At 40.8% G+C, this 27,883-nt stretch overlaps 1 protein-coding gene across 4 annotated transcripts; it reads right to left on the minus strand.

Moving 5' to 3' along the window:
- acsl1a (acyl-CoA synthetase long chain family member 1a) lies at positions 1-27,448 on the minus strand. Of its 4 annotated transcripts, none has more exons than XM_012849813.3 (21): positions 27,337-27,448; positions 14,460-14,661; positions 13,964-14,081; positions 13,804-13,868; positions 13,616-13,717; positions 11,657-11,756; positions 11,396-11,571; positions 11,269-11,301; positions 11,037-11,088; positions 10,852-10,925; positions 10,303-10,380; positions 7,014-7,148; positions 6,771-6,905; positions 6,402-6,497; positions 4,634-4,706; positions 4,410-4,498; positions 3,200-3,316; positions 2,970-3,113; positions 2,753-2,854; positions 2,598-2,669; positions 1-2,435 (listed from the first exon to the last, which is right to left on the minus strand). In XM_012849813.3, the coding sequence occupies exons 2-21, from the start codon at positions 14,652-14,654 to the stop codon at positions 2,295-2,297; spliced, it is 2,097 nt and encodes a 698-aa protein (XP_012705267.2). In that variant the 5' UTR covers positions 14,655-14,661; positions 27,337-27,448; the 3' UTR covers positions 1-2,294. The 4 variants fall into 4 exon arrangements, with proteins under 4 accessions (XP_012705267.2, XP_012705266.2, XP_021164819.2 ...); XM_012849812.3 differs by lacking the exons at positions 10,303-10,380; positions 27,337-27,448 and adding exons at positions 10,164-10,241; positions 17,684-17,792; XM_021309144.2 differs by lacking the exon at positions 27,337-27,448 and adding an exon at positions 17,684-17,792.
- Between the last annotated feature and the right edge of the window lie 435 nt (positions 27,449-27,883).

Below are 27,883 nucleotides of genomic sequence, written 5' to 3' on the forward strand. Positions count from 1 at the left end.
TTTTTTTTGGCAGCTTAAATAAAGATTCCAGGCCATCGTTAAAGGACACGTGAGTTAAATTTGAAAAGCTGTCTTTCGGAACATCATCACAAGAAAACATCTTCCCTCCAAACACTTCTGTAATATCTATACAAGTCTATAAATCTTTATCTTGAGGCCGGTGGCCTCCAAATTTTATAACGAAACTTTAAACTTGACCCAGGAAAGTACCATTTTTTGTAACTATTAGCAGCACAGCTTTGCAATTTACAACACTTTCAAGTTTTCACCAATTTCACTGCCTCAAAAGAAATGATTTAGTTACAAACACAACAGAAATGTTATATATATCCCTTCCTTAAAAAACATTTTAGTATTTCTATTTCCTAAACTGTTCATCACCAAAAACACAAATCCACTACCCTGCACAAACGTCTCAGACAGATTGACTTTTATCTGTGAATAAAAGCAGCGGATCATTTTTTTTTTTTTTTCATCACTGTCTTGCACGTTTCAGACTTGAAGTCACATGACTGAATAAGCAAATCTATTTTCCCTGCAGATGTTGAAGCAAGAAATACTAAAGTATACAACTACTTTGCCAGTACGTCAACCTCGTTTATTTGTTTTTGACGTCGGAAGAGTAGAGTTTTTTTATGGGGGAGTGTTGTCTGAGGCTTTGTTTAAACTCAAAAGAACCATTTCAAGGCTCCCAGCAGTGACAGTAAGTTGTTTACAGAGCAGACAACAAAGCCCCTGATGGTTGTAACGAAGACGACAAAAGATTATGCGCGACATACGGGTTTGGACAAACGGATCCTCGCTACCTGCTAATGTTTCATAATCCGTATGAATAATAAGGCTGATTGATTGATTGATTGATTGGCTCTGGTGAGACCAGCCAGCCAGTAGGACACTTTAACATTTGATCTTTTTCAGATCAGTGGACGCCATTGCACCTAAATGCTACCAAGCTGCAGTAAAAACGACACTATTTGGTGTGGGCGCTATAATGGAGGGAAGAAGACTCGAAATCATCTATTTTTAGTCTCACTGTGGCGCTTGAAATGGCATCAAAGGAAGCTCTGAAGGTGTAAAAAAAAACAAAAAAAAACATTTGAAAGGAAACTACTGTCCATGACGCGTTGAGACATGTCAGAGAGAGTCAGACTTTTAGCAGATAACGGGAAGGCTGAACATATTGCAGCCAATTTGTTCATTTTAATCCTTTTTGGCTTTCGCCCTCAGAAATTGCTGGATTTGGAAAAGTCAACAGGTCTTTGAAAACCTCAGTGGATCACAAAGGAGTTACATTCTGTAGCAAATGCACAGAGCGACTTGATTTAGCGCCACCGAGCGTGCTAACCATTACTAACATGCTAAAGGGCCGCTTAAAATGTCAACTCCGTAATCCTTTTATCCTGATTAAAAATGATATCAAAGCCTTGTTTTACAACCACCACGCACACATGTGGCATCATGTAACCTCTGCTTCTCATGTTCCACTGCTGTTCTTACATTTCCTCATGTTACAGCTGCTAAAGAGAAATCAGGATTGGCTAAAGTTAGCATCTGCAAAACCCGGAGATCTTTGATTGGTGCTTCTCTAATTAAAAGCCTTGTTCTCATGGTTTTATGTTTGTTATGGCATCAACTTAGTCATGTGTCCCTCTTTTGGAGAAGTCAAAGCTTTTATAATATAGCTACATCCAGTATTTTACATGCTCTATACAAAAACAAAGCAAAGGCACATGAGCCCGAACAGACCAAACCTTGCTTTATACATCCTAAACAAGTCTGTCCTCCAGCCTTCGATACTGAGACACACGGGAATGCAGGAGATTATAACTACAGAGTCTCACACTATATTTCTGCGTACAAATATAGTTTTCCAGCACATAAACTATTTACAGGCTTGATGATCACGTTAAATACCAACTTAAATAGTTTACCAAATCATTAAATAAGCTTGGTATATAAATAGTTGTGACTGAGTCAATGTAAAAGCACTTTAGTAGGAATATTTTCTCCCAGACTGAATAAAAAGTTAATATTTGTTGAGGAGCTTAGGTTTTCTGACCATCAGGAGATCTAATGGCAGTGAAAGGCATAAGAAGCTCATCTTTCCTCCTTGTGATTTTTCAAGAGTTCCTGTACAATTATAATTTTTTTTCATCAAGGTAAGGTATTAAATTGACATTCATTGCCCTGTTTGCTTGAATTGTCGCCTGGCAGAGACAAACATTGAGGATCTTCTGAAGAAATGATTTGGCGGTGTGTGTGGGACCACGCAGCGGCGATTCCTCGGCTCCAGCTCACATTTTAATTTTGGCATAAAGTTCATCAATCTGCTCTCTGAAGTAACTCCGCAGCTCGTTCCTCTTGGCCTTCAGGGTGGGGGTGAGCAGGCCGTTTTGGACAGTAAACATCTCCGGATGTAAAGCGATATCCCTGACCTGCAGTGGGACAGAAAGATAAAAATAACTGAGAAACGCATCTTAATATTCGTTCCTGAATGGCTCCTTCGCGTAAAATTCAAACTGGGGAAATATGTCGCTGCATTATGCGGACAAGGTTTCTTGACATTTGCCAAAATATTTCTGGGCAACATGAGTCACCTGCTCAAAGGATTTCAGTCCAGCTTCTTTGCCCAAGCTCAGGATATCCTCCAGAATGGCCGCCTTTACATCCTTAAAAACACAAATGAAAAACCACATGTCAGACCGGGAACCGAGAGCTGTGTGATTAGATCGCCGTCTTTATTAAATCAAACCTTGTTCTTGCACAGCTCAAGGTAAGAGCCTTCAAATCCTTTTCTCTTGGCCCAAATGGGTAAAAAGTCTGGGTCCGGTACCACGATCCCCACCAGGCACGCCTAACAAACAAGACGGAAAGTTAAATGGAGCAAAAATGTTTGCAGCGTCGTTTAAAAAAAAAAAAAAAAAAAAAAAGCTCATTTAATTTAAAGTGCATCTGGATGAGTAATTAACCTTTAGGCTATCGCCGTGAACAAATATCTGAGCCACTGGATCGCTGCGGTTATATACGGTCTCTATTTTCTCCGGGGCGATGTACTCCCCTTGTGCCAGCTTGAAAATGTGCTTCTTCCTGTCGATGATCTTCAGAATGCCATTCTGGGACAAACGCAAACAGCATTTTTATTGTTTAAAACGTGATCGTTCTTATTCCGAATCCTCGGTTGCTGATGTGTTTTGCTTACAGGAAGCCATTTCCCAATGTCTCCCGTGTGCAGCCACCCATCCTTGTCGATTGCCTCCGCTGTTCTATCAGGGTCCTTCAAGTATCCCTTGAAAACATTTGGTCCTTTGACACACACCTGCAGCCAAACATGGGGTTACAGATTGGAAATGTGTCTTTCCAACAGGCAAATATTCACTTTTTTATCATTGCTGATAACCTAAAATTACATGTATAAAGTTTTTACTCATCCCAATTCCAAAATAACCCAATTTTAGACAGATATGTCCAGTTAAATTATTTCTTAAGCTTTCATTTCTTTTGGCAACGTGTACATTGACTTTAGGCATGTTTCTGTAGTAAAGATAAAACTAAACACGAGATTAAACTCAAAAACCAAAATAAACCCACAAAGAATCAGGCCTTGTAACTCAGTAACAAAACCTATCGTTCTTTAGATTCATTAATATATTTACCAAAGAAATATCCCACTATATAAACTTTATTTTTACAGCAATAATCCTGAAAACATATTTGAGGACTCAATATTGACCTGTTGCACACTAGAGATGCACTAACTGACCACTTTTCCTGGATAAACTTTGATCCGTGATCAACAAGTCAAATATCTTTTTTTTTTCCTATTTATTAAATGCATCAAAACTAAGGGTTCCCATAATTTTGAGGTTCTGTAAATGCTTCAATCAACACCCTGTACTTTGATGCACTTTGTTTTGGGATTTAATGATCAGATAAAGATTAGGGATAAATATTTGGTGCAAAAGGAGGATAATATTGCAATTTATTTATATTCTGTTGGATGTAAAACTCCAATTAATGAACTTTCATAATCGATGGTTGCTACATTTAGCTGTTTGCACAGATGAGTTTGCATGCCTTACAGTTTTTAAGGTAAAATGAAATCTTCATCAACAGATCAGACTTTAAAGAAAGCTGGAAATAGTTTCAGCCAGGAGGATCGGTGCATCTTAATTCTTCTTTGGGCTAAAAATGTAATAATGTGTCATGAAGGCTGTTTACTTTTTTTGTATGTGAATTTTCTTGTTTGTAAATTAAATGCTAATTTACTGTTTGTTAGAAAGAATGGTTTTGAATGGCACGGCAAAATTACATAGTATATTTCTGATATATCAAATTCAGATACTGTACAAAATGAAAATATTCACATGCGATGACAATTACTGCTTAGAATAATAAAGCTTGATCCTCACCTCTCCTTCTCCGTTGGCTGCCAGGTAATTCATTTCTGCCACATCCACCAGTTTTACCGCATTGCATGGCAGGGGAGGCCCGACGTGACCTGAGGAGGACACAACATTCACGTTTGCTTTCCTTTACCGTAAACGCATCATCGTTTTCAGATGATGCATTTCCTCATGACAGGCCCTTCCTAGCTAAAGCTAAAACAAGCCTTTTTGGCGACTGAAAGCTTTACCTGCAGACCAGTCCCCAGGCATGGACATGGTGCAACCAGCTGTGCATTCGGTCTGGCCGTAGCCTTCGTAGAACTGTAAGAAACACTGATGTTAGTGGCAGCATCTGCGAGGTAAAGTACACTTTAGCAGCTCAATAAATAGTGATATCAGTGAGTAATAGTACTAATATGGTGCACTTATCGTATTAATAGTATTAATATGAATAAAAAACATATGGAAACACAGCAATAAATCCTAAAGGCATTTATATTCACATTACTAATTTCTAATACCTTATCCATAGAAAAATGCTACACACTCTACATTTAATTCTCTAGCTACTCCGTAGAAAACTTTCTGAATGATTTTTCAGTGTTTTTCAGTGTTCGTGTCATGCTAGTAAATCTGGGATCTGATTGGTTCCCGGTGTTTTGAAGAAGTCTGTGATAGGATAATGTGAAGACTTCATATTCTCCATTTTTTCCACATCACTAAGTATTACTATCTACTCTATTATTCTCATTATTTTGTTTTTATTTCTTTATGTGAAACTGCTTTTGTTTGTCTTTCACTTTGCTGCTGGAACACCTGAACCTCCCCGCCGAGGGGCAGTAAAGGATATTTCTATTCTATTATTTTATTGAGTCTCAACCACTGCTAACAAATTAATGAGATTCCTAATGAGGACAAATCTGCTATTTGTATTTAAACCTTTGCCTACAGGCTCTTGGTGTATTGCTGTAAAGGGGACAGAGCAACAGAACAATTACTATTCAGTTTGAATCTATTATCTCATCCGAATGTTTTTAATTTTGCTAAAGAAAGCAGGTCAGGCATAAACATCCTAAAACAATTCAAAATCTGCCCATCATCCATGCCTTCTTCCACTAAATAAAGTAAGTAAAGTCCAAGTATACCCACAAAAGGGCCCTCCAGCCGCTGGCGGTCTCTAGAGCAGATGTTTAAACAAACCTATCTCCTTAAACCAGGGGTCTGTAACCTGTGGCTCTGGAGCCGCAAGTGGCTCTGTGGAACTTCCACAGTGGCTCTTAATAACAAATTATATTTTTATTATGGTATTTAAATGTAATAATAGCAGTTTTTTTCTTGGAATAACTGCTTTTAATTTTCACAAAAGAATGATGCTAAAAGTGCCAGTAATATTTAATTTTAAATCCATATTTTTTCATTATGTTGGAAACTATGATTCTTTTTTACATCATTATTCACAAATATTAACATCCCATCCATCTTCTTTTCTTAAACCTCAAAATAGACATAAAAGGGTGTTTCTTTAACAATGACAACATATTTCCTACAGTGGATCTTATCAAAAATTATAACTTGTCTTTTTTTAAAAGGCCAGGCAACATATGCGGCTCTGAACGAGTTTAATTCAAGTGGACTGAAGGCAAAACGGCTCTTAAGACTGTAAAGGTTGCTGGCTCCTGCTTTAAACAATCTGATCTGGTTGAGTTTGAAACGCTGGCTTTTAACTGGTTTGATAATTTGTATAATCTCTTATTTAGCTCGTTAGCTTTATATTCTGTTTTATAGCTCCTTGTATTTTATTGTTGACCCATTTACCTTCGATTTATTGTGGTAGACGTGTTTGCCATAGCATCTCTTTCCTTTGGGAGCGTGTTCAGGGTGTAGAGTTTTAAATATAACCATTTCGATCAATTTACCCGGTGTGTATGAGAACAGATTTGACTCTCTAATCAGAGTAATAAATACATTTCTACGCAGGTGAACGCAGATGGTGTGACGGGCCTGGATCTGACTGACCTGACAGCCGAGAGCAGCCCGCAGGAAAGTCAGGATGGTTGGAGACACAGGGGCCGCTCCGGTGATTATGAGCCTCACTCGACCGCCAAGGCTCACCTGTGAAGATTAATCACACGCTCAAGTTTAAATCTTAAAATAAACTTTTCAATTCAATTCAATTTTATTTACATAGGGCCAATTCATGAAGCATGTCATCTCAAGGCACTTTCCAAAGTCAAATCCAATTAGATTATGCAGATGCACAAACATGCAGATTATTTGTGCATTCTTTCCTTTCAATCCCAGCCTATCTTATTATCTTAATGTGCTAAAGTATGCCTTTTTTAATGAGACTAAGGAAGGGTTTACAAAATGTGTCAATTTTCGTACCTGTACTTTTTTGAAGATGAGTTTGTCCCACATGCTGTCCTTTCTCATCACTCCGGTTTTCAGCTCTGCTTCCTTCCGTCTGAAGGCAAAATCCAGCAGCCATCTTTTCAGAGGCGTGTTGGCCTGGCTGAAAACCTGCAGAGAAACGAGAACATGTTGACCAGTCCACGCCGGGGTACAAACAAACTTTGATAAAGAAAGGCGAGCCCCAGCGACAGGGGAGACACCCGGCAAACGTCCCACCTTGTCAAACATGCGGTTGAGGAGACGGGGGACGACGGGGAAGACGGTAGGCTGCAGAGTTTTGAGGTCATCCATGAGGAGCCGGATGTCTCCTTGGAAGTAGCCTATTCGTGCCCCGTGGATGAGGATGACACACTGAGGAAGAAAACCCATCACTCGTTTCTACTTTACACGAAAACTGGCGTTTGTTGGCCACTAGAGAGCACCATCTACCAACCAGCTTTCATCTCGTCTCTTGACGTATGTGGGAAAACTTTAATCCACCTAACCCAACTCCTCCTGCCCGTTAAGCAGCATTTGATGCTATTAGTTTACAGCAGTTACTGAGAGCAACACCTCAATCTTTAAAAGCAACCACTTGATACCCTATTGTGAGGAAGACAGATTGTTTGAGCTTTGTCTTGCTGGCCATGTCATAAAATAAAACCTTAGCTAACACAGACATGCTATTGATTGGTTAAGAAGGGGAGCACAAGCTCACAGAGGCCACCCTTACTCTAGCAAACGTAGGTACATCTTGACCGCTAGCATTTATGAACTTTTTTTGTGTGTATTTATTGGCAATAAGGATAACCGTCAAATACATAATTGAAGAAAAAAGCTTTAGTTGTACACATGTTCACCTACGTACGTGTACATAGTGTTCCTTTTATTCTCCATTATAGTTCCTGTGAAGTTTGTACATTAATGCGTAACTTAAAAATGAATGGAAAAGGATTGAAGTCCCTTGTTTGTGCACTTGGTCAACGAAGCTGATTCTGAACATCATAGTGACATATTAGGGAGGAGAAGACGCACAAGAAACTGCTGAGGAGCGCGGCCGGCTGATTGGGCGAGGATTCCCAGGCGGCGGCGTGCTTAGGGAGCGAGGTTGGTTAGCAGAGCGATTAACCAGGCATGGCTCGGAGCTGAGAGGCTACATTGCTGCTTTTTTTTTCCTGTTTATGTTTGTCCCTTAGACGACAGGATGGGTTTGTTATGTCTACAAGTTCAGACGCACAGTGCACACCTGAAAGTACACAAAAACAACTGATCTGCATCCACTGACGTGACGCAATACGTTGCTGCTGATATGAGTTCCTTTTAAAGGGCCTGCTGTTTTTGTTTGGGTCGGCTCCGTATTACTGGTTTGCGATGCAGCTGTATGTGTTACTGGGCTCATAGCTAAAATCCTTCCATCATGGAGACAAAGCAGTGGGTCTGCAGAAAGCATGAGCTGGTAGGGGATTCTCAAGCTATCATAATTTTGATTAGAAATACACTTGCAAGCGGTTATTTACATGCACTGTATGAAAAGAGCAATACAACAAGCCAGATTACAGTTTCCAAATCTGCACACGGACAAAAACCTTTATTTTCTGGGGACATGTCCTGGGGTTTTAAAAACTAACATTGAACTGTCTGGCCATGAAGATCATCTTTATTTGAAGGAAAAAGGGGCATGCTTGCAAACCTGACAATACCGTCCAAACTGTGAAGCAGTTAAGGCCTTAAATACATTTTGTTGTGTCCTTTGACTTTGTATGATTGCAGAAAAGTTGAATGTAGTGTGACGAGGTGCTGCATAAATATCTTTATATTATTTTTTTTGTCATATTTTCCACGCACTTCAGTTTTCTCTGTTCTCTGTTACATTCTTTTTAACAATTACGACAATGTGTTTTCTGCAGAGCTGCAAAACAAGGTCGTGGACTTCTGGCTTACCAGTCTCACGAATCCGCCATTTTTATTTCTCGGAGTGATTTTGTAGTCCAAGCTGAAGGACGCCATAGCCACAAGTGGATAAGTCAAAATATTTGGTTGTTCATTACGTCGTACCCCAGCATACTACAAAAATGGCCAAACAGGGTGGAGTGGAACGTTCTGTGACTTGGAGGAGGGCGGGGTATGAAGTGCCTTCTTTAGATTTAAAGAGACAGAACCAAAACAAGTTGCTTTCAAACGCACCTCAGAACAGGGGCAAAAAGAGGGCACATGGGAGTGAATGAACGAGGAATTCAGACCAAAGCATTGAAGTCCCACTTTATACAGACCAGAACTGAATGATTTCAACGTGAAAAGTGAGAACTGAAAAGCGTGACATGTTCCCTTTACGGATTAAAATGTCAGCGGTTTGGAGTGGCCTTTACACAGCCCTGATCTCAATGTCTGAGAAAATAAATTCTCTCTCTCATTATTCTGGCATTTTGGCAATCTTTTATGCCGTGAACCAGGACATGTTTAGCTTGAAAAAGGTCATACCTTTATTCAGTGCATTTACATATCTGGTTCCAACTTCATGGTACCATTGTATTTACACAGCGTAGCACTGCAAGTATAACAAGCTGATATTAACAGGCTAATTAGTTAGGCTATATGCTTTGTTAGCCAGTCACAATATTTTTTTTATTACTTTCTGATTCTTTTATGCACTATCTGCACAATCATGCGATCCTTTCATCGTTGCAAAACTTTTCTGCTAGACATACTTGCGCTACTCACATGGTCGTACACATAACTTTTCTGTACATATAACACTGGTGTCACTGGTTTTCCTTAATATTAATGCCGTTGCTCTTCTGTCTTTTTGGACTTCCTTGGAGAAAACCTTCTCATGTCTCTTTCGCCAATGACTAAAAAGAGGGGCGTTCACTCAAAACTCCTCTCGAGTCAGCTCGCGTTGGCCTTACTTAAAGCTGCTCCTGAAACACTCGAAAGCGAGCGGAGCCGTGCAGTGCGCGGCCATTAGGAGCCGGTGGAACTGGCGCTGTGGACAATTTAGATGCAGGCTGGTGGAGAGATGCTGCTGCCCAACAAATCCCACTCATTTCTAAGGCACATCCCACAGCTGCTTGCATGTGATACTACTCTCTTCCCAAGAGCTGTTTGAGCTCCTACATATTAAGTATGACACTACATCATCAACGTAACTTCCCACATCATAAATCTGTTCTACTGTATATATTTGTTTAAACATATGAAATGACATATAAAGAATTTGCTTGCTTGCTACCTCATCAGTGCTTCTTTCTCACTTATACCAGAATCTATAACAGACTTAGGATGTCTGCACTGGTTAAAAAGACTCAAAATCGTAGTTCCACCAATAATAAAAAAAACATATAACTGCGAATATTAGTTTACCTATAGCATATTAGAACCACAACATACCTGCACAACTCGCTCAAACATGTGAGCTAAGGGTAGATAGGACATTTGAATGTCATGAAGGTTCAGCATGCAGTGTATCTGCAGAGGACACAAAGAAAACACATGCAGGAACGCAGGTCAGGTCACTCAGGCACTGTACCTCCACCACCCTCTCAAACATGTGGGCCAAAGGGAGGAAGGAGATGACCACGTCTTTGTGACTGGGGTTCAGTGTGCCCTGGACAGGCGGTCACAGGGGAGGAGGGTCGCGGGACAGAGAGGGAATCAGAGAAGGTCAAACGGAGGCAGACAGCATCCGACTACCCCAGCTACACATTAACAATGCCTGGCAAAAGTGTTAATGCCCCTGGAGCATTTGGACATTTTCTCCCATTAGAGCCTCAAACTTCAAAGTGTTTTACGTCAATTTCACATGACAGACGGCACAAAAGAGTTCATTACTATAGAGTGGAGTAAAGACGACACGTTTTTCATTTCTTTACAAATAACACTCTGTTGTACACGTTTGTGTGTATCAGCATGTGCTTTTGATCATGCTTTGCCTTCTGGCCTAAAGTTTAAATTAACTCTGAATAGTCAACGTTTGCAAGGCACTGTATTGTTTTTGAGGGGACATATTCTCAATTGAATGCCAAGATGAGTCAAAGTGAAAGCTTTGAAGGTGATTTTTTTATTCTTTTGTTTTTACCTGTGTTACTTTAATGAACGCTGCTGTGTTGGAGATTACATTTCGATGAGTAAGCATCGCTCCTTTAGGGTTTCCTGAATTGAAAACATAAAAGCTCATAAAAAAAAATATGAATAACACACTGCAGTGTGAAAAGATTACTGTTTTGTTGAACAGCATTGAAGCGGCTTGATTTGTGGGCGTACCTGTGGTTCCAGAGGTAAAGCAGATGACTGCAAGGTCATCTGGTTCGGGAGGCTGTAATTAGATGACATGGATAGCTAAGTTGTTGGATCAAAGTAATGATCCAACATGGCGTATAGTAATAATTACTTCTCAAAATCCTGCATTTTTGTATCAACATGTTAAGAATTAGGAGCCGTTTCTTTTTATTTTCTTTGGTGATCAGGTTTGATGGTCTGAGCTGTTTCTACTCACTGTTGGTTTCTGAGGATTTGCTTTGCCAATGGCCTGCAAAAACAAACAGAACATGAATACATGTGCTACATTTTTGCCTTTTGAACCGAAAGCACTAAAATGCAGCGTAAACAAGCTGACGCCTCACCTCAAACTCCTTCAGACTGAGAATCTCAACCCCGCTCTGTGTTCCTCGGGTCACCATATCCGTGTCAAAGGCTTCCATGAGAACGATGGTCTTCACCGTCTTTCCCTGCCCGGTGATGCAGTCCAGAATCAGCCGCGCCTTGTCAGCGACGTCACAGATCACCGTTGAGATGGCAGCTGAGACAGAGACAAAGACGACAAATAAAACATTAACTTTATCTCCTCCTGACTCATAATATGCGAGCAAGGAATTTCTTCGTACCTTTTTCGATGATGTAGCCGATGGCCTCTGTGCCGAGCGTGTCGTACAGCGGGACGGTCACCAAGTTGTACGTGTAACAGGCCAGCTCTGAGATCGTCCACTGAGGCAAAAGCAGTCCAGACGGGTTTAGTTAATTTAACTCGATATTACATTGCGCTGAAGAACGCCAATCATGTCACAGAGAGAGAGAGAGAGAGAGAGTTTTTGTTGTCACCACGTGTTACTGTGGTGAAATTTCTCTTAGGCTACTCTGGTTCACATTACACACATTACACATAATGAAGGCAAAGTGACGAACAAACAGGCAATGAACAATGGTTACAGTTTTTTTTTTTGTGGCATTCAGGAGAATCACAAAATAACCTGGTCAGGAGGGAAACATGCACCTATTTTGTGAATAGTTGGATGGAGAGAACATAAGTTTGAAAATAACCTGCATTATACATTATCTGAAATAAAAACTTAAAGCTGCAAATAATTAAAACATGTAAGCAATTTTAGAGGTTACAATCGTAGTTAATATTCTGCATACAAATTTCCACCAGCACTTAATAACAGCTTATGTCTGTAGGTCAGAGATAAGAGCCAGAAAAGAAGAGTTATAAGTTTTTTAACATAAAGGTATGCTCAACACCTAATGAAAGGCTAAATGGAAGCAGAGTAATAAAATAATTGGATAGAAGACAATTATTTTACTTTTTATCTAGCAAGTTGGGTCAGAATCAGATCATTTCTTCTGGCTGCTTTACTTGGTGCACGTTTTCTCCACACAGGGGGAGGTGGTGGAGCGTGTGGACAAAGTTCCTGGGCATTCACATCTCCTCTGACCTCTCCTGGACTGGGAACATCTCCCATCTGGCAAAAAAGGCCCAACGGCGACTCTTCTTTCTCAGAAAACTGAAAGGGACTGGACTTTTCAACTCAGTTCCTCATAGACTTCTACAGAGCTACAATTGAAAGCATCCTCTGTCTCAGTGTGACAGTGTGATAATGGGAGCTGCACAGGAGAGGAAGGATTTAGCCCGGGTGGTGAGGACAGCGCATGGGGATTGTGGGATGCTGTCTACAATCTAGACATGGTTTATGGTACAAGAGTCCAGATCGCACGAACACGGGCGGTGTGCTGTTTGTCCCACTTCCATCAGGTAAACGATCCAGGACCATTAAATCATAAACTAGTTGACTTAAAAACAGATTATTTTCCAAAGCTGTGAGGGCTGAGAATCAAATAAACCACCAGCACTTTGACTTGTCTTGTTACTGAAAAGAGCTATATGAATAAACTTGCCTTGCCAGCCCAGTTTATAGTCTGTTAGATGATTACAAACATGCGACTGGTTTCACAGGTTCTTGATCTGACTGTGAATTATTTACACTGTCGCTCACAAACTAATGTCTATTTGCACACGATTAGCTTCTCAGGGAGTGTTTGTTTGTACATCCAGGTAATTCCACAGTGTTTTATTCTTGATTGCCTTGATGGGGCTAAATTGCTCTTTGTTGGAGGTTCCCTGACATTTAGGCCAGGATCTTTCCATCATTATGCTGCTGTAGGATTAGACCACTGCCACTTACTGACCAGTGTCCCTACCTTTGTCATTTAATAACTCGATTCTCCATTAAAACAGTCTTTACAAATGTTGACCCCTTTAATTTCCTGTTCTCTTTCTGTTCTCTCGTCAAGGTCATTTTGAACGTAGCCATTCAAGGAGGTTTAGATTACCAATAACTTGATGTGCTCGTTTTCTCTTTCCAATTAAAAGTACAGCTGGAGCCGATTCCGAGGCTCCGGCTACATATAACTACATATAACATTTTGTTGCATGTACAGGAAGACGGATGTATTAAGTTAAACTAATATGAGACTTGTGAGGGCAGCGAGCAGCTGTAACGTACACAACTATAGCTCCAGAGCACAAACCGTGGCTCGTCGATTAAGCACGAAAGCATGGGACTTACCTCGGGCCTGTTTTGTGAAAAGATGCCGACAAACTTGTCGCCTGTGTGAAAATGACCTCTGTGGAGAAGGGCAGAGCCTATGTTCTCTGCTCTATCCACCACCTGGACAAACACAGGGTATTTAAAGAAAACAACAACATATTTTAGAATAAATAGCTGTTTACCAAGAGCAGTACCCTGCAGCCTACCTCTTGATAAGACTGCCACTCATACGGCTGGTTTGGCTTCCTCGACCCAAGGCAAGGTCCGTTATCTACCATAGAAAACAGGGGGGGGGGGGGGGGGTGTTCTTACAGCGTTTAGTGTCTTCGGGTGTTTCGCGAGTCAACGTCTAGAACAGATACTCACTTGACACTCTTAGTCCTCGCTGGAACACCTGGTATATCGTTTGTGCGTCGTCGTAATAATGTGTCAAGTACTCGCTGTCGCTGTCGTTTAGCACTGACCTTCTGGCACGCTCTCCCCCCTAAGAGCCAAAACAACAACCACAGACACACGATGACTCCCCCATCCCGGCCCTCACCAAGAGCATAAACACATTTGCCCGCTGAGTCAGCAATCATTGACAACACCTTTCCCAAGAGATGCACCGGACGGTATTGGCCAAGAAAAACCTGGTCGGTGCATTACTAAGCTTTACTCCTAAAACCAAATCCACTACTAATCCACAAAATAATCGTCTTTCCTGCAGCATGAGATCGACTCCATAGCTATGTTTTTTTTTTTCTCACTCCTGTTGTTGGAGAGAGGATCGACTGCTTCAGGACATTTCTCACTGTACCAGTGAGCAGACAGAACATCAGACTGAAGGAATGCTTAATGGTGGGAAACTGTGTAGACTCACAGGTATTTCCAATGACTGCAGTCCCAGATCACAGGGCGGTTTGAGGGCTTTCGGTCGGGAGGCGAACCAGTAGGTGGTGATGGCGGCGAAGGCACCCACACCCATGAGGGCGTTCGTGGGGAAGCCTCGGACATATTGTCGAAAGTCCTCCAGCTCGGGTATTCGCAGCTGTCTGAGGACATCTTGAGCCTGCATGGCTGTTCTGCACAGAAACAGAGAAAAGAATCCGCATTTAGAAAGTCGGACCAATCACAGATCCATTTAAAAGCCTCACTGGAACATTTATGGGCCTTTAAACTTAGTCTAAAACATATTGAGAAAAACGGTTGGGGGTCCTGGAGATTTGTTATGAGGAGCACATCCGCTAGCATTAATCGTGGCTTCATCCAAACAATGCCTGTCTTTACATTTTTTAATACGATTGACATTACTACTACAGAGTATAAACAAAATAAAACGTAATTGTATGCTCACTATAGGGTCAGCAGTTGACTCTTCAAAAATGTTCAATGCTCCATAATTTAAATTAACGAGAAGAAGTAACCTGTGGTTTACTTTTATTCCCAGAGACATTTATTTAATTTTCTATTGTTTTAAAAGGTATCAGTAAAAGTTTTGTATTTCCAAAAAAAAAACTTTCTGTAAATTACAAGATATCTCTGGTTTAGTTTGTGCTGATAATAAAACATAAATTTCAACTAGACTTTTAAGTTCACCCAAATCAGAACAACAATAACAAAAAAAGGGTCCTTATTGAAATGTAAATTTCAAAAAACATAAAAACAAGCAGCAACAAATATTCTTTTAAATCTAATAATTTACAAATGTCCTGTGAAAACATGTCCTATAATTTAAAAGCTTGCCAACTACAGCTGCGATTATTTTGAGTAACACTTTTTCAATCAGATATTTCTGGAGACTGTTTACAACCTCTGATGTCAGCTGATAGGTTGACGCGAGACTTAAAGTCCCCATCAGAGTCTTTAAATCCTATATAAGGGGACTTTCACTGGGCCGATGGATCATCCTGTTTATATTCTTCTTCTGCCACTTGGTTACAGATTTGCTGCTGAGCTTGGGCTCATTGCCCCGTTCATGATCCAGTTGGAGTAACAACTCAGCCGTCCAACAGATGGCCTCACATTTGACTCTTGACCATTTCATACACAGAGGAGGTTATTGTTGATTCAGTGACTGCTTAGCAAGGCCAAATTATAACCCCCACGCTAACGTTCCTGACAGCTGTTGTGACGTGTTTTAGCAGATTGATCTTGCCAACCTGAGCAATTTAGTCTGTATGAAAATAGATACACTGGGAGATTTTGTCAGTCAAAATCTCAGCGCGCCCCATGGTCAAAAATACCAGCCTATTTCCATGTGCTCGACTTGCAAATATACCCATTAGAGCTGTGGTAGTAATCTGCCGATCCAAAAGAAATCTGAATTTTCCATGACAATGAATGTTTTTTCACACAATGACGTTCACAGTGAAAGCGAGACTGTATTGGCTGCTGCCTGTGTTACGTCTTTCATCTGACTTGCTCTGGACAGACAGATGTCCCTGTGCAGAAACTGTGCAGAGGACACACTATTCCTCAGATTTTGATTATTTTCAAAGCAAAATACTAAGTTTATTAGGTAGGAAACCCCTTTCTCTTTCAGTTTCACCTCCTCACCACCTTGGCCACACACTGCTGTGGGCTTCAGTGATGAATCCACGGAGAATCATGTTCGTGATTCAGTGACCGGCCACCACTTTATTACATATGATAGTCATTTCTTTATCTTTCAGAAATATCTCATCACATAGACAACAAAAACATTATTGTGTTCTCCTGTTTTACATCAACCATTCCCTAAAATATTTGAGGGCTGGATATTGAGCTGTTTCTACAGATATGCACTAGGGATGCACCAATCTGTGGGTCAAGGTTCTGAATTGGCGAATTTTTCCCTTGATCGGCAGGTGAAACACCCAGAAATCAGATGTTTTTCCCTAAATTAAATTAATCAAAAGCACTATTTTCAGCCATAAACATATAAACCATCAGGATGTACTTTGATGCACTTTTTCGGGATTTATAAAAATCAGATAAAACATAATGCTTTGATGCATAAATAGGGATAATCTTGTAGTTCCCTTATTTCATTGGTCGATTAAAATCTTCCACCACTATCAAATATCCTGAAGTACGTTTTTTTCTCTCTTAATTCGTTTTTCCTCAACAACAAAAAAAATCAGAAGTTGGTAAAAATCCACATGTGCATTTCTAGACTGCCCTATTAAATCTTAAAGTTAAAAGACATAAATCAGCATCTTTTGCATGTTTCAGCTTCTTGTGGAGCCCTGTCATTCACTGTGCTCCTTTTCAATTGTCGTGTCTAAAAGGAACGTTGTGCTCTGCCATTGAACAGCTGTGCGTAGGAAGGAAATCTGACTCCACACACGTTTTCTGACAAGCCTCGACGGAGACATAAGGAAACGGCCACAGACGCTCAACCACTAACTTCAGGAAGGGGGAAAAAAGCTTTTCGCTTGGCATATTTCTGAGATGAAGTCACTGGGCTGAACCTATTATTTTAAAAAAAGAGGTCCTACTAATGTGTTGCAGCAGAGCTAAAATATTTTATATCCAAATGAGAGACAATAAGAGCAGCTTTGGGGACTTTTAATCAAAAAGTTAATGGGCTATAGCTCTTCGTGAAGCAGAAAATTAATAATTAGTAATACAATGTCTCAGAATAGGCTCAGACTTATTAATAATGCACTCTTCAATCAGCCCATGAGTATTTCTCCTTAGTTATGTTTGCTATAAACCTCTGAGGACTTTCAGGTCAACTGATCCGACCTCTGCAGTCAAGGTAAATGAAGTCATGGAGGTAACAATTGACGTTTCACCTACTTCTATTATTACCCTGAAGCTCAAACGGGACTAGTGCCAGCTGGAGCAAAGTTTCTGATGCAAAAGAGAGTTAGATTTAAGAGCTCATGCTGAAATAAATAAAAAAAAAAAATTAATATCCCTAAGTTTGATCTATGAACTACATGACGATCAATTGAAACTGGCTTCATTTGTCGAAGAGTGAGCAAAAATAAGGACGGATATAAGCTTTTCTTAATCCTACACCTGTTACTTTTTTACCCAAAAGTCAGGACAGGTCAACTTAGCTGAACCTAAACAGGTTATCAGACGCACTGACATTTAATTCATGTCTGTACTCACAGGGCGCAAATGAAGAAGGGTCAACGCTGGGTTTCAGAGTGGAGAGGTGCAGTTATCTGAAAGGCCTGGCAGCGCTGCAGTTGCTATTAGAAGGGCTCACACTGACCTCTAATAGACCTCTGAAGTTCTCACAACTATGAATAGCAGAAACACGCCCCTCCTCACACAGAAACACAGACGCGTGAGACGCAGCAAGCCGCGCGCTCTGCAGAGTCACACAGTGAGCGGGTTAAGCCAAACCCACAGATTGTATGTATGGTCTTTTTTTTTTTTTTTCCAACACGTGCTTAAGAGTGCGAAACAAACATCAGACGTGTGCAATTTCCTGTTGCAGGGAACCCAAACACCTAAAACTAGCCCAGCAAAGAAATAATAAATACATGTATTCACCTGAAGGATGTGTTGGCTGGGCACGGGCTGGGTTATCGACAAAAGTTAGGATTTCAAAACCCCTTATGTTTTCATCACACTGTTCCTGTAGTTTGAAAACCTTTTTAATGAGAAGAAAAGGTACAAGAGGGATGTGTGCTTCGCTTCCAAGCACTATCCTCCTTCTTACACCTGTTGCTGCACACTGATGGGCAGCAAGCTGAAAGAAACTTACTAAACTTCCCCCACAATTCTAAAAAAAAAATAAAAAATAAATAAAAAAATAAAAAAATATGGACGTTAAAGGAATATTGCCGGTTGCAGAAAACACAGAGAGCTTTTGGAAACAAAAGAAGCGGCAACCACTGTTTCCATTAACGTGACGCTTCTTTAAAAACTGGATAACAGGCTGATAGCGGCATCTCTGTCGGGCTACCCAGAGCCGATAGCCTGACTATTGTTTTAGTCCACCTCAGAAGTCTAATGAAATAAGAAATCCCCGATGTGTCATCAGGAAAGGACAGAGGAGGGTGAGCGAACACCAACAAGAATCGGTAGTAAGAATCTCCACAGCGACTACATCTACATCCAAAGAGCTCTGGGGTGGAACAGGCCGCAGTAGAGAAACCATCGGTCCGGTAAAACTAAGACTTGGCAGCTACAGGTGCTAAGACACAGGCAGCAAGTCTGTTTAGCATCCAACCGCAGATTGTTACCTGAGTTGATAGCCTGACTAATAATACCCTTTGATAAACTCTCAGCAGCTGAACAACAATAATGTTTAATATTTTTGCATAACAGGCTGTTGGAGAGTGCCACTAAAATTAAGTTTTAAATTTCCCATGCCTTTTTTAACCCATCCCCCATCCAACCGCTGCCTTTTATCTCCCCACTCTCCCTCCATTTGGTAATAATAATTATTATATACTCTAGTTTGAGCATATCATTTTATATATATATTTATCTCATTTTCAGATGAAATTTTGGTAAAAACCAAAGAGATTTAGGTTTTATAAAATACTTCAATGGATGTTCACTAGAAGACAACAGAGAGAAGCAAAAAGAAAGCAGGTGATTACCAGCCACAGAATTTTTTTTTTACCAGAACTCTACGTATAGTGATAGATAAACGTGCAAGGCAGCATGCTTCTGGTTGATTGTATTGATAAAATATGTCTTTAATAATAATCTTTAATAATATTGTTGGATCAAAACATTATAAACAGAAAAATTCACATTTATTATCACCAATGGCAAAAAAATACATCTTAATTCAAATTATTTTTTATTTATCTCTCTTTTTTTCCCTTTTAATTGTTGGTCTGATGGATACATTTATGGGAGTAACTATTATCTAATAATTATTTACCAAATTATGAACATCGATATACTACTGCATTCCTTAAAAGGCATGTTCTTTTGTCTTTCCCATTTTGAAGAGTTCGGTAGGCGAAACTGATCTCTATGCCACATCATATTAATAGCCCACAATGTCAGTTATTCAGTTAGTAGTCAATTATTAAATAAAAGACACAATACTTTATAATCAACTTCAAAAAGCCAAGTCTCATAAAAAGTTCTAGCAAGGTTTCGTTTATGGGAATTAGATTTTGCTACTGCACATAATCTTAAATAGGGGAGCAATTTATTGACAAAAAACATGTTTTGCCAAAGAGTATGGAAAGCTCTGCAGGCCGCAACTACACAAATGCGGTAGACAATTTCACTGCATCACTTTGTTGCGTTAAAAGTTTCCGACAAGATGAAAAGGAAAGTTTCCTGCTAGGGGGTCAAATTAGAATACGTGCAACAGACCCCCTTGCTGAGACTGCCCCCTTCTGCAGATTATTTGTGCCAACGGTTGTTGGAGGTGAAAGGTAGTCCCAAAAAACCAACCCCACCCATCTCCACTCACCATACTTGGCCTGCGAGAATGACAAGCCAATGGCAGAGCAAGTTCACAAGTCACACCACACTTCAGCACAAGACATAGGGGGGTGGGCGTAAGGGGTGGGGGGGTGGGTGGTAGCTGGGCAGGGCAGCAAGGTCATCTGACACATAACAGAACACGAAGTTAGACTGGCAGCAGCCTGCAGCAGCTCAAAGGCACGTCACAGATCTGCTGTTGACACAAGACCCACTCCGACCACCGCGAGGAAGTTAGAGTAATATAACACAGCGCCGGTCAGACACTCTTGATTTCCTCTAAAATGTTTCACTTCCTCTTGGCAGGAGGTTGCAAAAAATAAAAAACGTCTGTGTAAAACTCAAGAGGTAAAACATTTAAAATCTGAGATAAGGCGTCTGTACAAGAAAACCCAGCAGCAGAAATGTTTGGATCAGGGCTGTAAATTTGCTGCAGCTATCGTTGAATTAATTATATATGTACATAAAAGTACAATGCCTCACAGGATCCCCTCTTGAACTTACCTACATTTTGTCACGTTTCATACACAAACTTCAGTGAATGCTATTGGGATTTTATAAAAGAGACCAACTCAAAGTAGTGCATAGCTGTAAAGTTAAAGGATAAGGAGGCAAAGTTTCTCAGACACCCCTGAAAGAAGGTCATACATAAATAGATAGCAAACGAATAGAGTCCACCTGTAGGTGATCTAATCTCATTTGAGGGAAAGCCGGAATCGGAATCAGATTATAAAACAATACCCCAAGCTTTGAACATCTGACATGGATGATCTGCAGAGATCCACAGCTCAGGAAGGAGAATCTGCCCATCGTATCACTTTTTGTTGTGAACTCCGCAAATCCTGCAATCTGGTGGACACGCCAAACTTATGGAAGTAGGAGCCCTGGTCAGACGGGACCATTAGTGTAACTTTTGGCCTACCTGTCATCTTAAAAATCCTCTGTATGGAGAAAAACTTAAACTGCACATCACCCTGAACTCAAAATCCCAACAGCGAAACATGGTGGTGGCAGCATTGTGCTGTGGGGATGCTTTTCTACAACAGGGACCGGGAAGCAGATTGGAGCAGATGGAAAGATGCCTTCCAGCGCCACAAAGAATCTCAACATACAGCTACAACAGGATGGTTTACAACAGGTCAAAGTCCTGACCTAAATCAAGCTGAGAATCTGCGGCAAGACTTCAAAATAAATGTTCAGAGAATGGGCTGGACCTATTTTGCAAAGAAGAATGAGCAAAACAATGTCTGTTTCTAAACGTGCGAAGCGTGAAGAGACATACGGCAAAACACCTGCAGCTATAATTGCAGCCAATAGCGGCTCTACAAAGTGTTGGCACAGGGGATGGGAATACTAATGTGTGCTACAATTATTTATAGGATTAATTATTGGAAAGAATGTAGAGAAAATGTGTCATTTTATTTTCTCCAAAATCCTAGTAAATCCTAGTAAAACGGATCAAGAGTTTGTGTTTGTAATACAGCAAAATGTAGAAAAGTGGAAGTGTACTTGTGCAAGGAACCGCCAGTGTTGTGCACAAATGTTAACCGACGGCTCCTCCAACTTTTTTGTTTTCTCTTCTCATGAGTGTCAGTTCCAGCTTTTTTTTTTGGGATATAGTCTGGCAGAAGAAGAGTCTTCAATCACAAACCAAAATCCGTCTCAGTCTGTGCGTTTCTTCCCCTCGGGTAGTCCCCAGAACAGTCAGATTGATTGCGACACATGCAACGCTGGTTGATTCTCTTTAATTCACGAAACTGTGCTTCAATAGGGACGCTGGTGAAACTAATGGTCCGCCGGTTACCTTGGCGACAATGCAACAATATCACAAACAGCACACCCTGCCCCGCGGGAGGCATTTAAACAGAAACACTAAAAGGCTATAATCAGGTATGAATCTCCTTCCATCTACATTTACAGGCTAATGTTTCCACACAAAACCCCAACCAGTTTAGCTTGTTTTCCCAAAAGGTTAGCGAACGGAGTATGGCAGAGCGTCTGACGCCCCGAAACAAGTCGCACACTGAGGCACGCTGTTTGTCACTGTGAGGCAGTCAGACGGCTGTAAAAGCTCGCGCCCGATCACCTTCAGCCCCGGTTTTAGGGTCCAAAGGCTGACCTTGCGCAGGATGACCAGGCTGAGGAGAGCAGGTCCTGACGCCCAGTGATGAAACCTCACACTGCCGGTCACATGAGGCGCAGCAGGGAAATGTATAGAGCGGGGAAGGGTGGGAGGTGGGGTTAGGGAAGTGGAGCAAAGGTCACACGTCTGTCAAGAGTTTCCAACCAGTCGGGACACACACCGTTCCTCCCCTCACGCAGGTCCACGAGAGAGAGCACCGCCGCTCTGACTTTACCCGTCCTGTCTGAGGTCAGCCGTCGTCCTTTCAGTCACATTTGATCACCAATGTTCTTGTCTGAGCCATCAGCTACTTAGCTTAGCGTTGTGAAAACAACCATTGAGCTGCTATGGAGCTAAAAGAGTCTCAAGAAGCTTCAAGGAAAAGTTTTTCTGTTCAGTTTGTCTGTTTTCCAGAAATATGTCGGCTGTTCATCCAGGCTGCGACAACGCAGGTTGAGACTTCAGCAGACAACAGGAAGTTGAATAAATTTCTATTTCAAATCCATTTGACTAGTGCAGTTTGGTCTGTTACAGAACATGCTTGATTTGAAAGTGTTTGCAAATCTCTATGATAATTGTTCTAAGCACTAACAACAAGATGCTAAAGACATCTTTTTTTTTTTTTTTTTTACTGTAATAACTTTGTCTTTGAAACATTAGTGAAATCCCGTCAAACCGTGTAGCTGTGTAACACAAACTGCTCTCTTTTTCACACAACGCCGCTGGTCCTGATGTAAGTAACTAATGATCCATCACCAGATAAAGGTCTATTGCCTAAGGCTCCTGCGTAGCTGTTCTAAATGAGAACATCATTTAATAAAACTGTAAGAGCAAATCAGAGCTTTTTCCTCTCAGATTTTAAGCTGGACAGATAAAAGCTGCTGTTTGTTTTCGATGAACTGTGAAGAAAAACAAATCTGTATTATGGAGCACATTTTTGAGTGCACACATACAAAAAAAAAGCAAATACCGGTGAGCTGTAATCAGTCTTGTAAAGGAGGTGTAGTGTAATTATTTTTAGCTGGGTTTTAATCATGGTTACCTCTATCCTTTTCTCTGGAGGATTGTGTTGGTAGATGTTCAGTAGTGCAGCTGTTTATGAGAAATCCCCGCTTTATTTAACTATAAGCATTTAATTGCAAAACTGACATAATTTTATTTTATAAAAAAAAAAATATATATATATATATATATATATATATATCTCCAAGAACGCTTCAGCAAAACAGCCCTCCAAGTAGGTCGCTCCTCCCAAATCAGCGAGCAAATTAGATTTGTTTTAGCCTAGGAGGTTAATTTCTTCTCTCACATGATTCTGTCAAGTTTTTGCAATTATAGGAGATTAGCGAAAAGTTGTTAGGATGCAACACTCAGTCTGAATTTGTGGCCTTAAGTCCCTGCTTTGAAGGTCGCATATAAGGGCTGATTGTGTTGTAAACATCAGCTCTGTCAGCCTGCTGCCAGCCCAACAACAGACAGAGGCATGCTGGTATTCTCAAATGACCGAGGACGGCGTAATGACAGGGTCTCAGGGCCACAATCCGTCCCTGTTTGCCATGAAGAAAGCCGCTCCTGTGCTCAAAGGAAAAACACATGACATCTGGACGGTCACACTGCTGTCTGGTCTGTTGGCCACGGATGCAGAAAACTGCACTGCCTGGTCAAATATGAAAAAAAAAAAAAGACACTCCACCTAATCTGCGTTCCCCAGATTCCTGTCAAAGGAAGTTTACTGTAAACCACCTGCGGTGCTTCCTCCCCGTCTGCCTGAGTCTGTCCAAAACCAAACGAAGACGCGTGGAGAAGGATTTCTATAAAAAGTGAAGCGTTTAGGATTTGATAACTGACTGACGGGGTTGGTTATAACGCTCTAGGTCTACAACACAAACCACCTGATTGTTATCATTAAGATAAGATACTGTGCATCTCAGGAAAACGCTGCAGTTTCTCCGTTGTTTATAACGTAACATCTATTGAAAAAAAATAATCTATGAAGCAGACGTAAAGTCAGCCAGGTATGAACTGCTGTTTGAATCATCAAGCAAGGCGTGTGCCCTTAATAAGCAACCTTACCAGGACAACAACACTGAGCTAGGATTTTAAGGGAGATGTTGAGATTTTTAATGAAGGTAGATTAAAGCCGGGGCGGTATGTCGATTTTTTTAACTAATCAAATACAATAGACCTGGCAGATTTTTTATTTTTTTCTTCAGAGTGGAAATTATAATATTTCGGCCTGACACAGAATCAGAGGAAATCTCTGGAGGGAAATATAGATTAGGGTGATGGAAAGGAGGGCCGTCCAACCTCAAACACTTGGAGCTCATCAGCAAAGAAAAATTATCAAAATATCACTGGAAACATGCAATTATAAGAAGAGCTTGATTGTTGCAAAGCCAATTAAGGTTTATGCACTGGTTACTGAGAATGGCAAAAAAAACAACAACATTGTTTTAGTAAAATGTAAATAGAAACAAATATTTTTCCCCCCAAAACTTGATGCTTCTTTTACACTGTTTTATTATCCTCTCTCAATGCTATAGTAAACTTATTTCTTGGATGAATAATATTAATTTCAGATATGAATTTGCCAGGGGTATGAATAATGCATATATAAATAACTGCGTGTTGGTGCATGTTCGGAGCTTACAACCAGCAACACACAACCCACAGATTTACATCAAATTAACCTTTATTTAGCAATTAGCAACTCAAGTGAAGCCTTTCTATGCAGAACACAAACATTCACAATTTTTTATGCCGTAATTGTATTTCTTTAGACATTGTTTTGCTATTATACTGCATCTTGAGTATCTCAACAGTAAAAATTGGGTCTTGGGAAGCACAAATAAGGTGCCAAACCCGCTGTGCCACATGTTCAGGCTTGTTAGTGCGGACCAGGATGGTTCAAAGAACAACAACCAAACAATTGGTCATGAAAAATACTAATTCTTTAACATTATGAACATTTTCTATTCCATATATTTTCTATTTGTGATTAAATAACTTTGTTTTGTCATGGGGTAGGGGAAAAAAGATAACTGCCTTTTCACAGTTAGTCCAAGAAACAAAGGTCAATACTTTAAAACCATTAAAATCAAAAAAATTAGAAGTCTTCAACCATAGTACCATAATTTCCAGGACTACTTAGATTTTCTACAGCAGCAGCACAATATTGGTATTAATCCTAAATATGATGGAATCCAGTTGATATTGCTGTAAAAAGGCAACTGGAGATAATTTATATAGCACTTCCATATAATCATCCGGACCAATTTAAGTGCTTCACACCTCAGCCACATCCACACAGACACGCTCACACGTTTATACACCTCGCGGTTAAGCGGCTCGCCCAGGAGAACATTGATGTGTGACAGGGGGGGAAGCTGGAATGTAACCCACAACCTACCGACTGCAAGACAACTACTCCATCCACCAGGCCACAGTCGTGCCACATCTGATCCACATCTGTAACAGGCTGCAGCCCTTCCGGTTAGGAGATATGAGATTAGAGAGATGGGAGGAGCACGGGCCCCAGCATTTATGGCCAACTACACCCCTGTCTTTGAATTTCCACTGGTTGCTTGGCAACTGCATTCAGCATGAAATGCAACAATGACCCTGAAACCTGAATATTGCCCATGCCAGCTCCTTTTTAGTTAAGAATTAAATGCATTTAGACCTTTTCAAACTCAGTGTTGAGGACGCGGACGTCAGAAACATCTAGACTTTACGACAATGAAGCTGAGAAATATCTCCAGATATCAACAAGCGCATTCTTATCACACTCTAAAAACTGATGGATCATCTCTTCAACCCCAATGCAGGTTTTACTCTGATGGGACAGAAGTTTGGGTAGTTTTAACCAAATATCGCGTCAAAAACTGTGACCCAGCTTGATTTGGTCCGAGAAGAGACAATAAGTGCTTCATCACTCCTCGCAGTGTTCCCGCTAACATTTGAATAAATTCAAGAAGTTTGTTAAAATGTTTAGAGAGAGTAGGAATGTTGTTATTTAATCGCAATTAATAAGTATAGTTAGACATTATGAAGTTAGACATTTGTCACTGTGAACCAATTTTTGGGCCGCAGACCTCGCCCAGTGTGCAGCATCAAACCCATAACCCAGCTCTGTCGATCAGAACAGAGCTCCACGTCTTAAACAGAACCCGGAGAGCAAGCAGTGACACTTTTAAGAGTGTATCTGTGTTCACTACAGACATCTGAACAGAAATTTCTTCAACGAGAAACTCACATTTCACATATTTCCCATCTTACAGTTTCAAACGATGTTGTTTTTTTTTTGTTTTTGTTTTTTTATCCACATCTAGAAGAAGGTAGAAAAAAATAAAATAAATACATAAATAAACAAGTTATTCAAGAATCTCTAATATTACTTGGATTGGCAAAAAAATAAAATAGCATTATACGTCTGTAAAAATGTCATTGCAGAAATGTAGTATTGATTTTAGAACTTATAATATGCTTTATCACGGTTTAACTGCAGATGTGTTTTTGGCATCTGATGATAACATGATGTGTGATGGGAGAGAAGCTCGAATAAACGCGACGAGGAAGACATGAGACACATCTGGTGTGGTGGTGCAGTTCACAGCTATGCTCACTTCCTCTTGTGAGGCGCGTTTAACTACACACACACACACACACACACACACACACACACACACACACACACACAGGGTGATGAGCGATGTGGCGGGATGCCAGCGCATGAAGTGGGAGATAGTGCGTTCATTGTTTCTAATATTATTGAATGAACTAGCGGGGTGGCATTGATGCATCAAAGTTGGAGAGAGAGGGGGGGATGCGCCCGAAAACAAAGCGCAGCTAAGTTTGCAGGCAGAGTAGATCGTCGCACGTTGTATAACAAACCATCTCCGATGAACGCGTCCACCCGTATGTTTTCATTTCATAATCCTCCCTTTGTGCGCACGCAGGTTCTTCACGCCAATAACTTCAACTAACGCGTCTTTTTTTTTAACCTTTTAACCAGCCGAACACAGAGAACAAGGGAGGAAAAACGAAAAGGCGAACAGAAAAAAACACGCATACACAAAACAATGTGGATCACTTCTAATCAACTGAAGCCAACAATGAAAATCAACCTTTCGCATGCTCATCCTGCTTTGTGATGCGCAAACGCGCCATCTTAACCTCGGATCTAAGCTACAGGCCGGAACATGTCCGTTTTTTTTAGGAAGATTTATGAACAAACCTGTGAGCAGCTGCAGACTTTGCTGAGATCCTTCAAGAAGAAGCAACAGAAGCAGCAGCAACAGCAGGAGAGGCAGGAGCGGCGGAAGGCTGCGTTTTCGTTTCCTACTGCGGCTCTCAGCCAATGACAGGCCCAGTCACATGCGCCTTCATCAGAATACTGAGAGGCGCTCTCTTATTGGCCAGTGGGTCGTGATGGCGATGGCTGGACAACTTTTACCAGAGATGTGTGGAATAGACAACCTTATCTGCTCAATTAAGAATGCATCTGATATTTCAGTTTCTAAGTCAAACTTTTAATAAGCTATATTTCTAACCAGCCGAAGATAAATCTCCACAATTATTACGCAATATGTGGTAGTGGGGATTAGTCAATGTGTGTTTCCGTGCACTACACTTAGCTATCTATCAACTGGCAGCTTATCTCGATTACAGTGTCAGCCCCTGCATCCGCTGTCTGCAAGGGGGTCCATTAGCAGGATTTATTTGTCAGGGTGAGACGACTAAATCAGAAAATCTCCAAAACTACGGTGCTTGGTGCTCCCCGT

Source organism: Fundulus heteroclitus, chromosome 5, assembly GCF_011125445.2.
Source record: "Fundulus heteroclitus isolate FHET01 chromosome 5, MU-UCD_Fhet_4.1, whole genome shotgun sequence".
Lineage (NCBI taxonomy): Eukaryota > Metazoa > Chordata > Actinopteri > Cyprinodontiformes > Fundulidae > Fundulus > Fundulus heteroclitus.

Excerpts from the sequence above, each read along its gene's own strand:
- acsl1a (XM_012849813.3), bottom strand. The coding sequence starts at position 14,654 with ATGCAGGCTCAAGATGTCCTCAGACAGCTGCGAATACCCGAGCTGGAG. Across the intron at positions 10,926-11,036 it reads CTTTACCTCTGGAACCACAG|GAAACCCTAAAGGAGCGATG; the intron begins GTACGCCCACAA and ends TTTTCAATTCAG. Across the intron at positions 10,381-10,851 it reads CGTTCATTAAAGTAACACAG|GGCACACTGAACCCCAGTCA; the intron begins GTAAAAACAAAA and ends CCGCCTGTCCAG.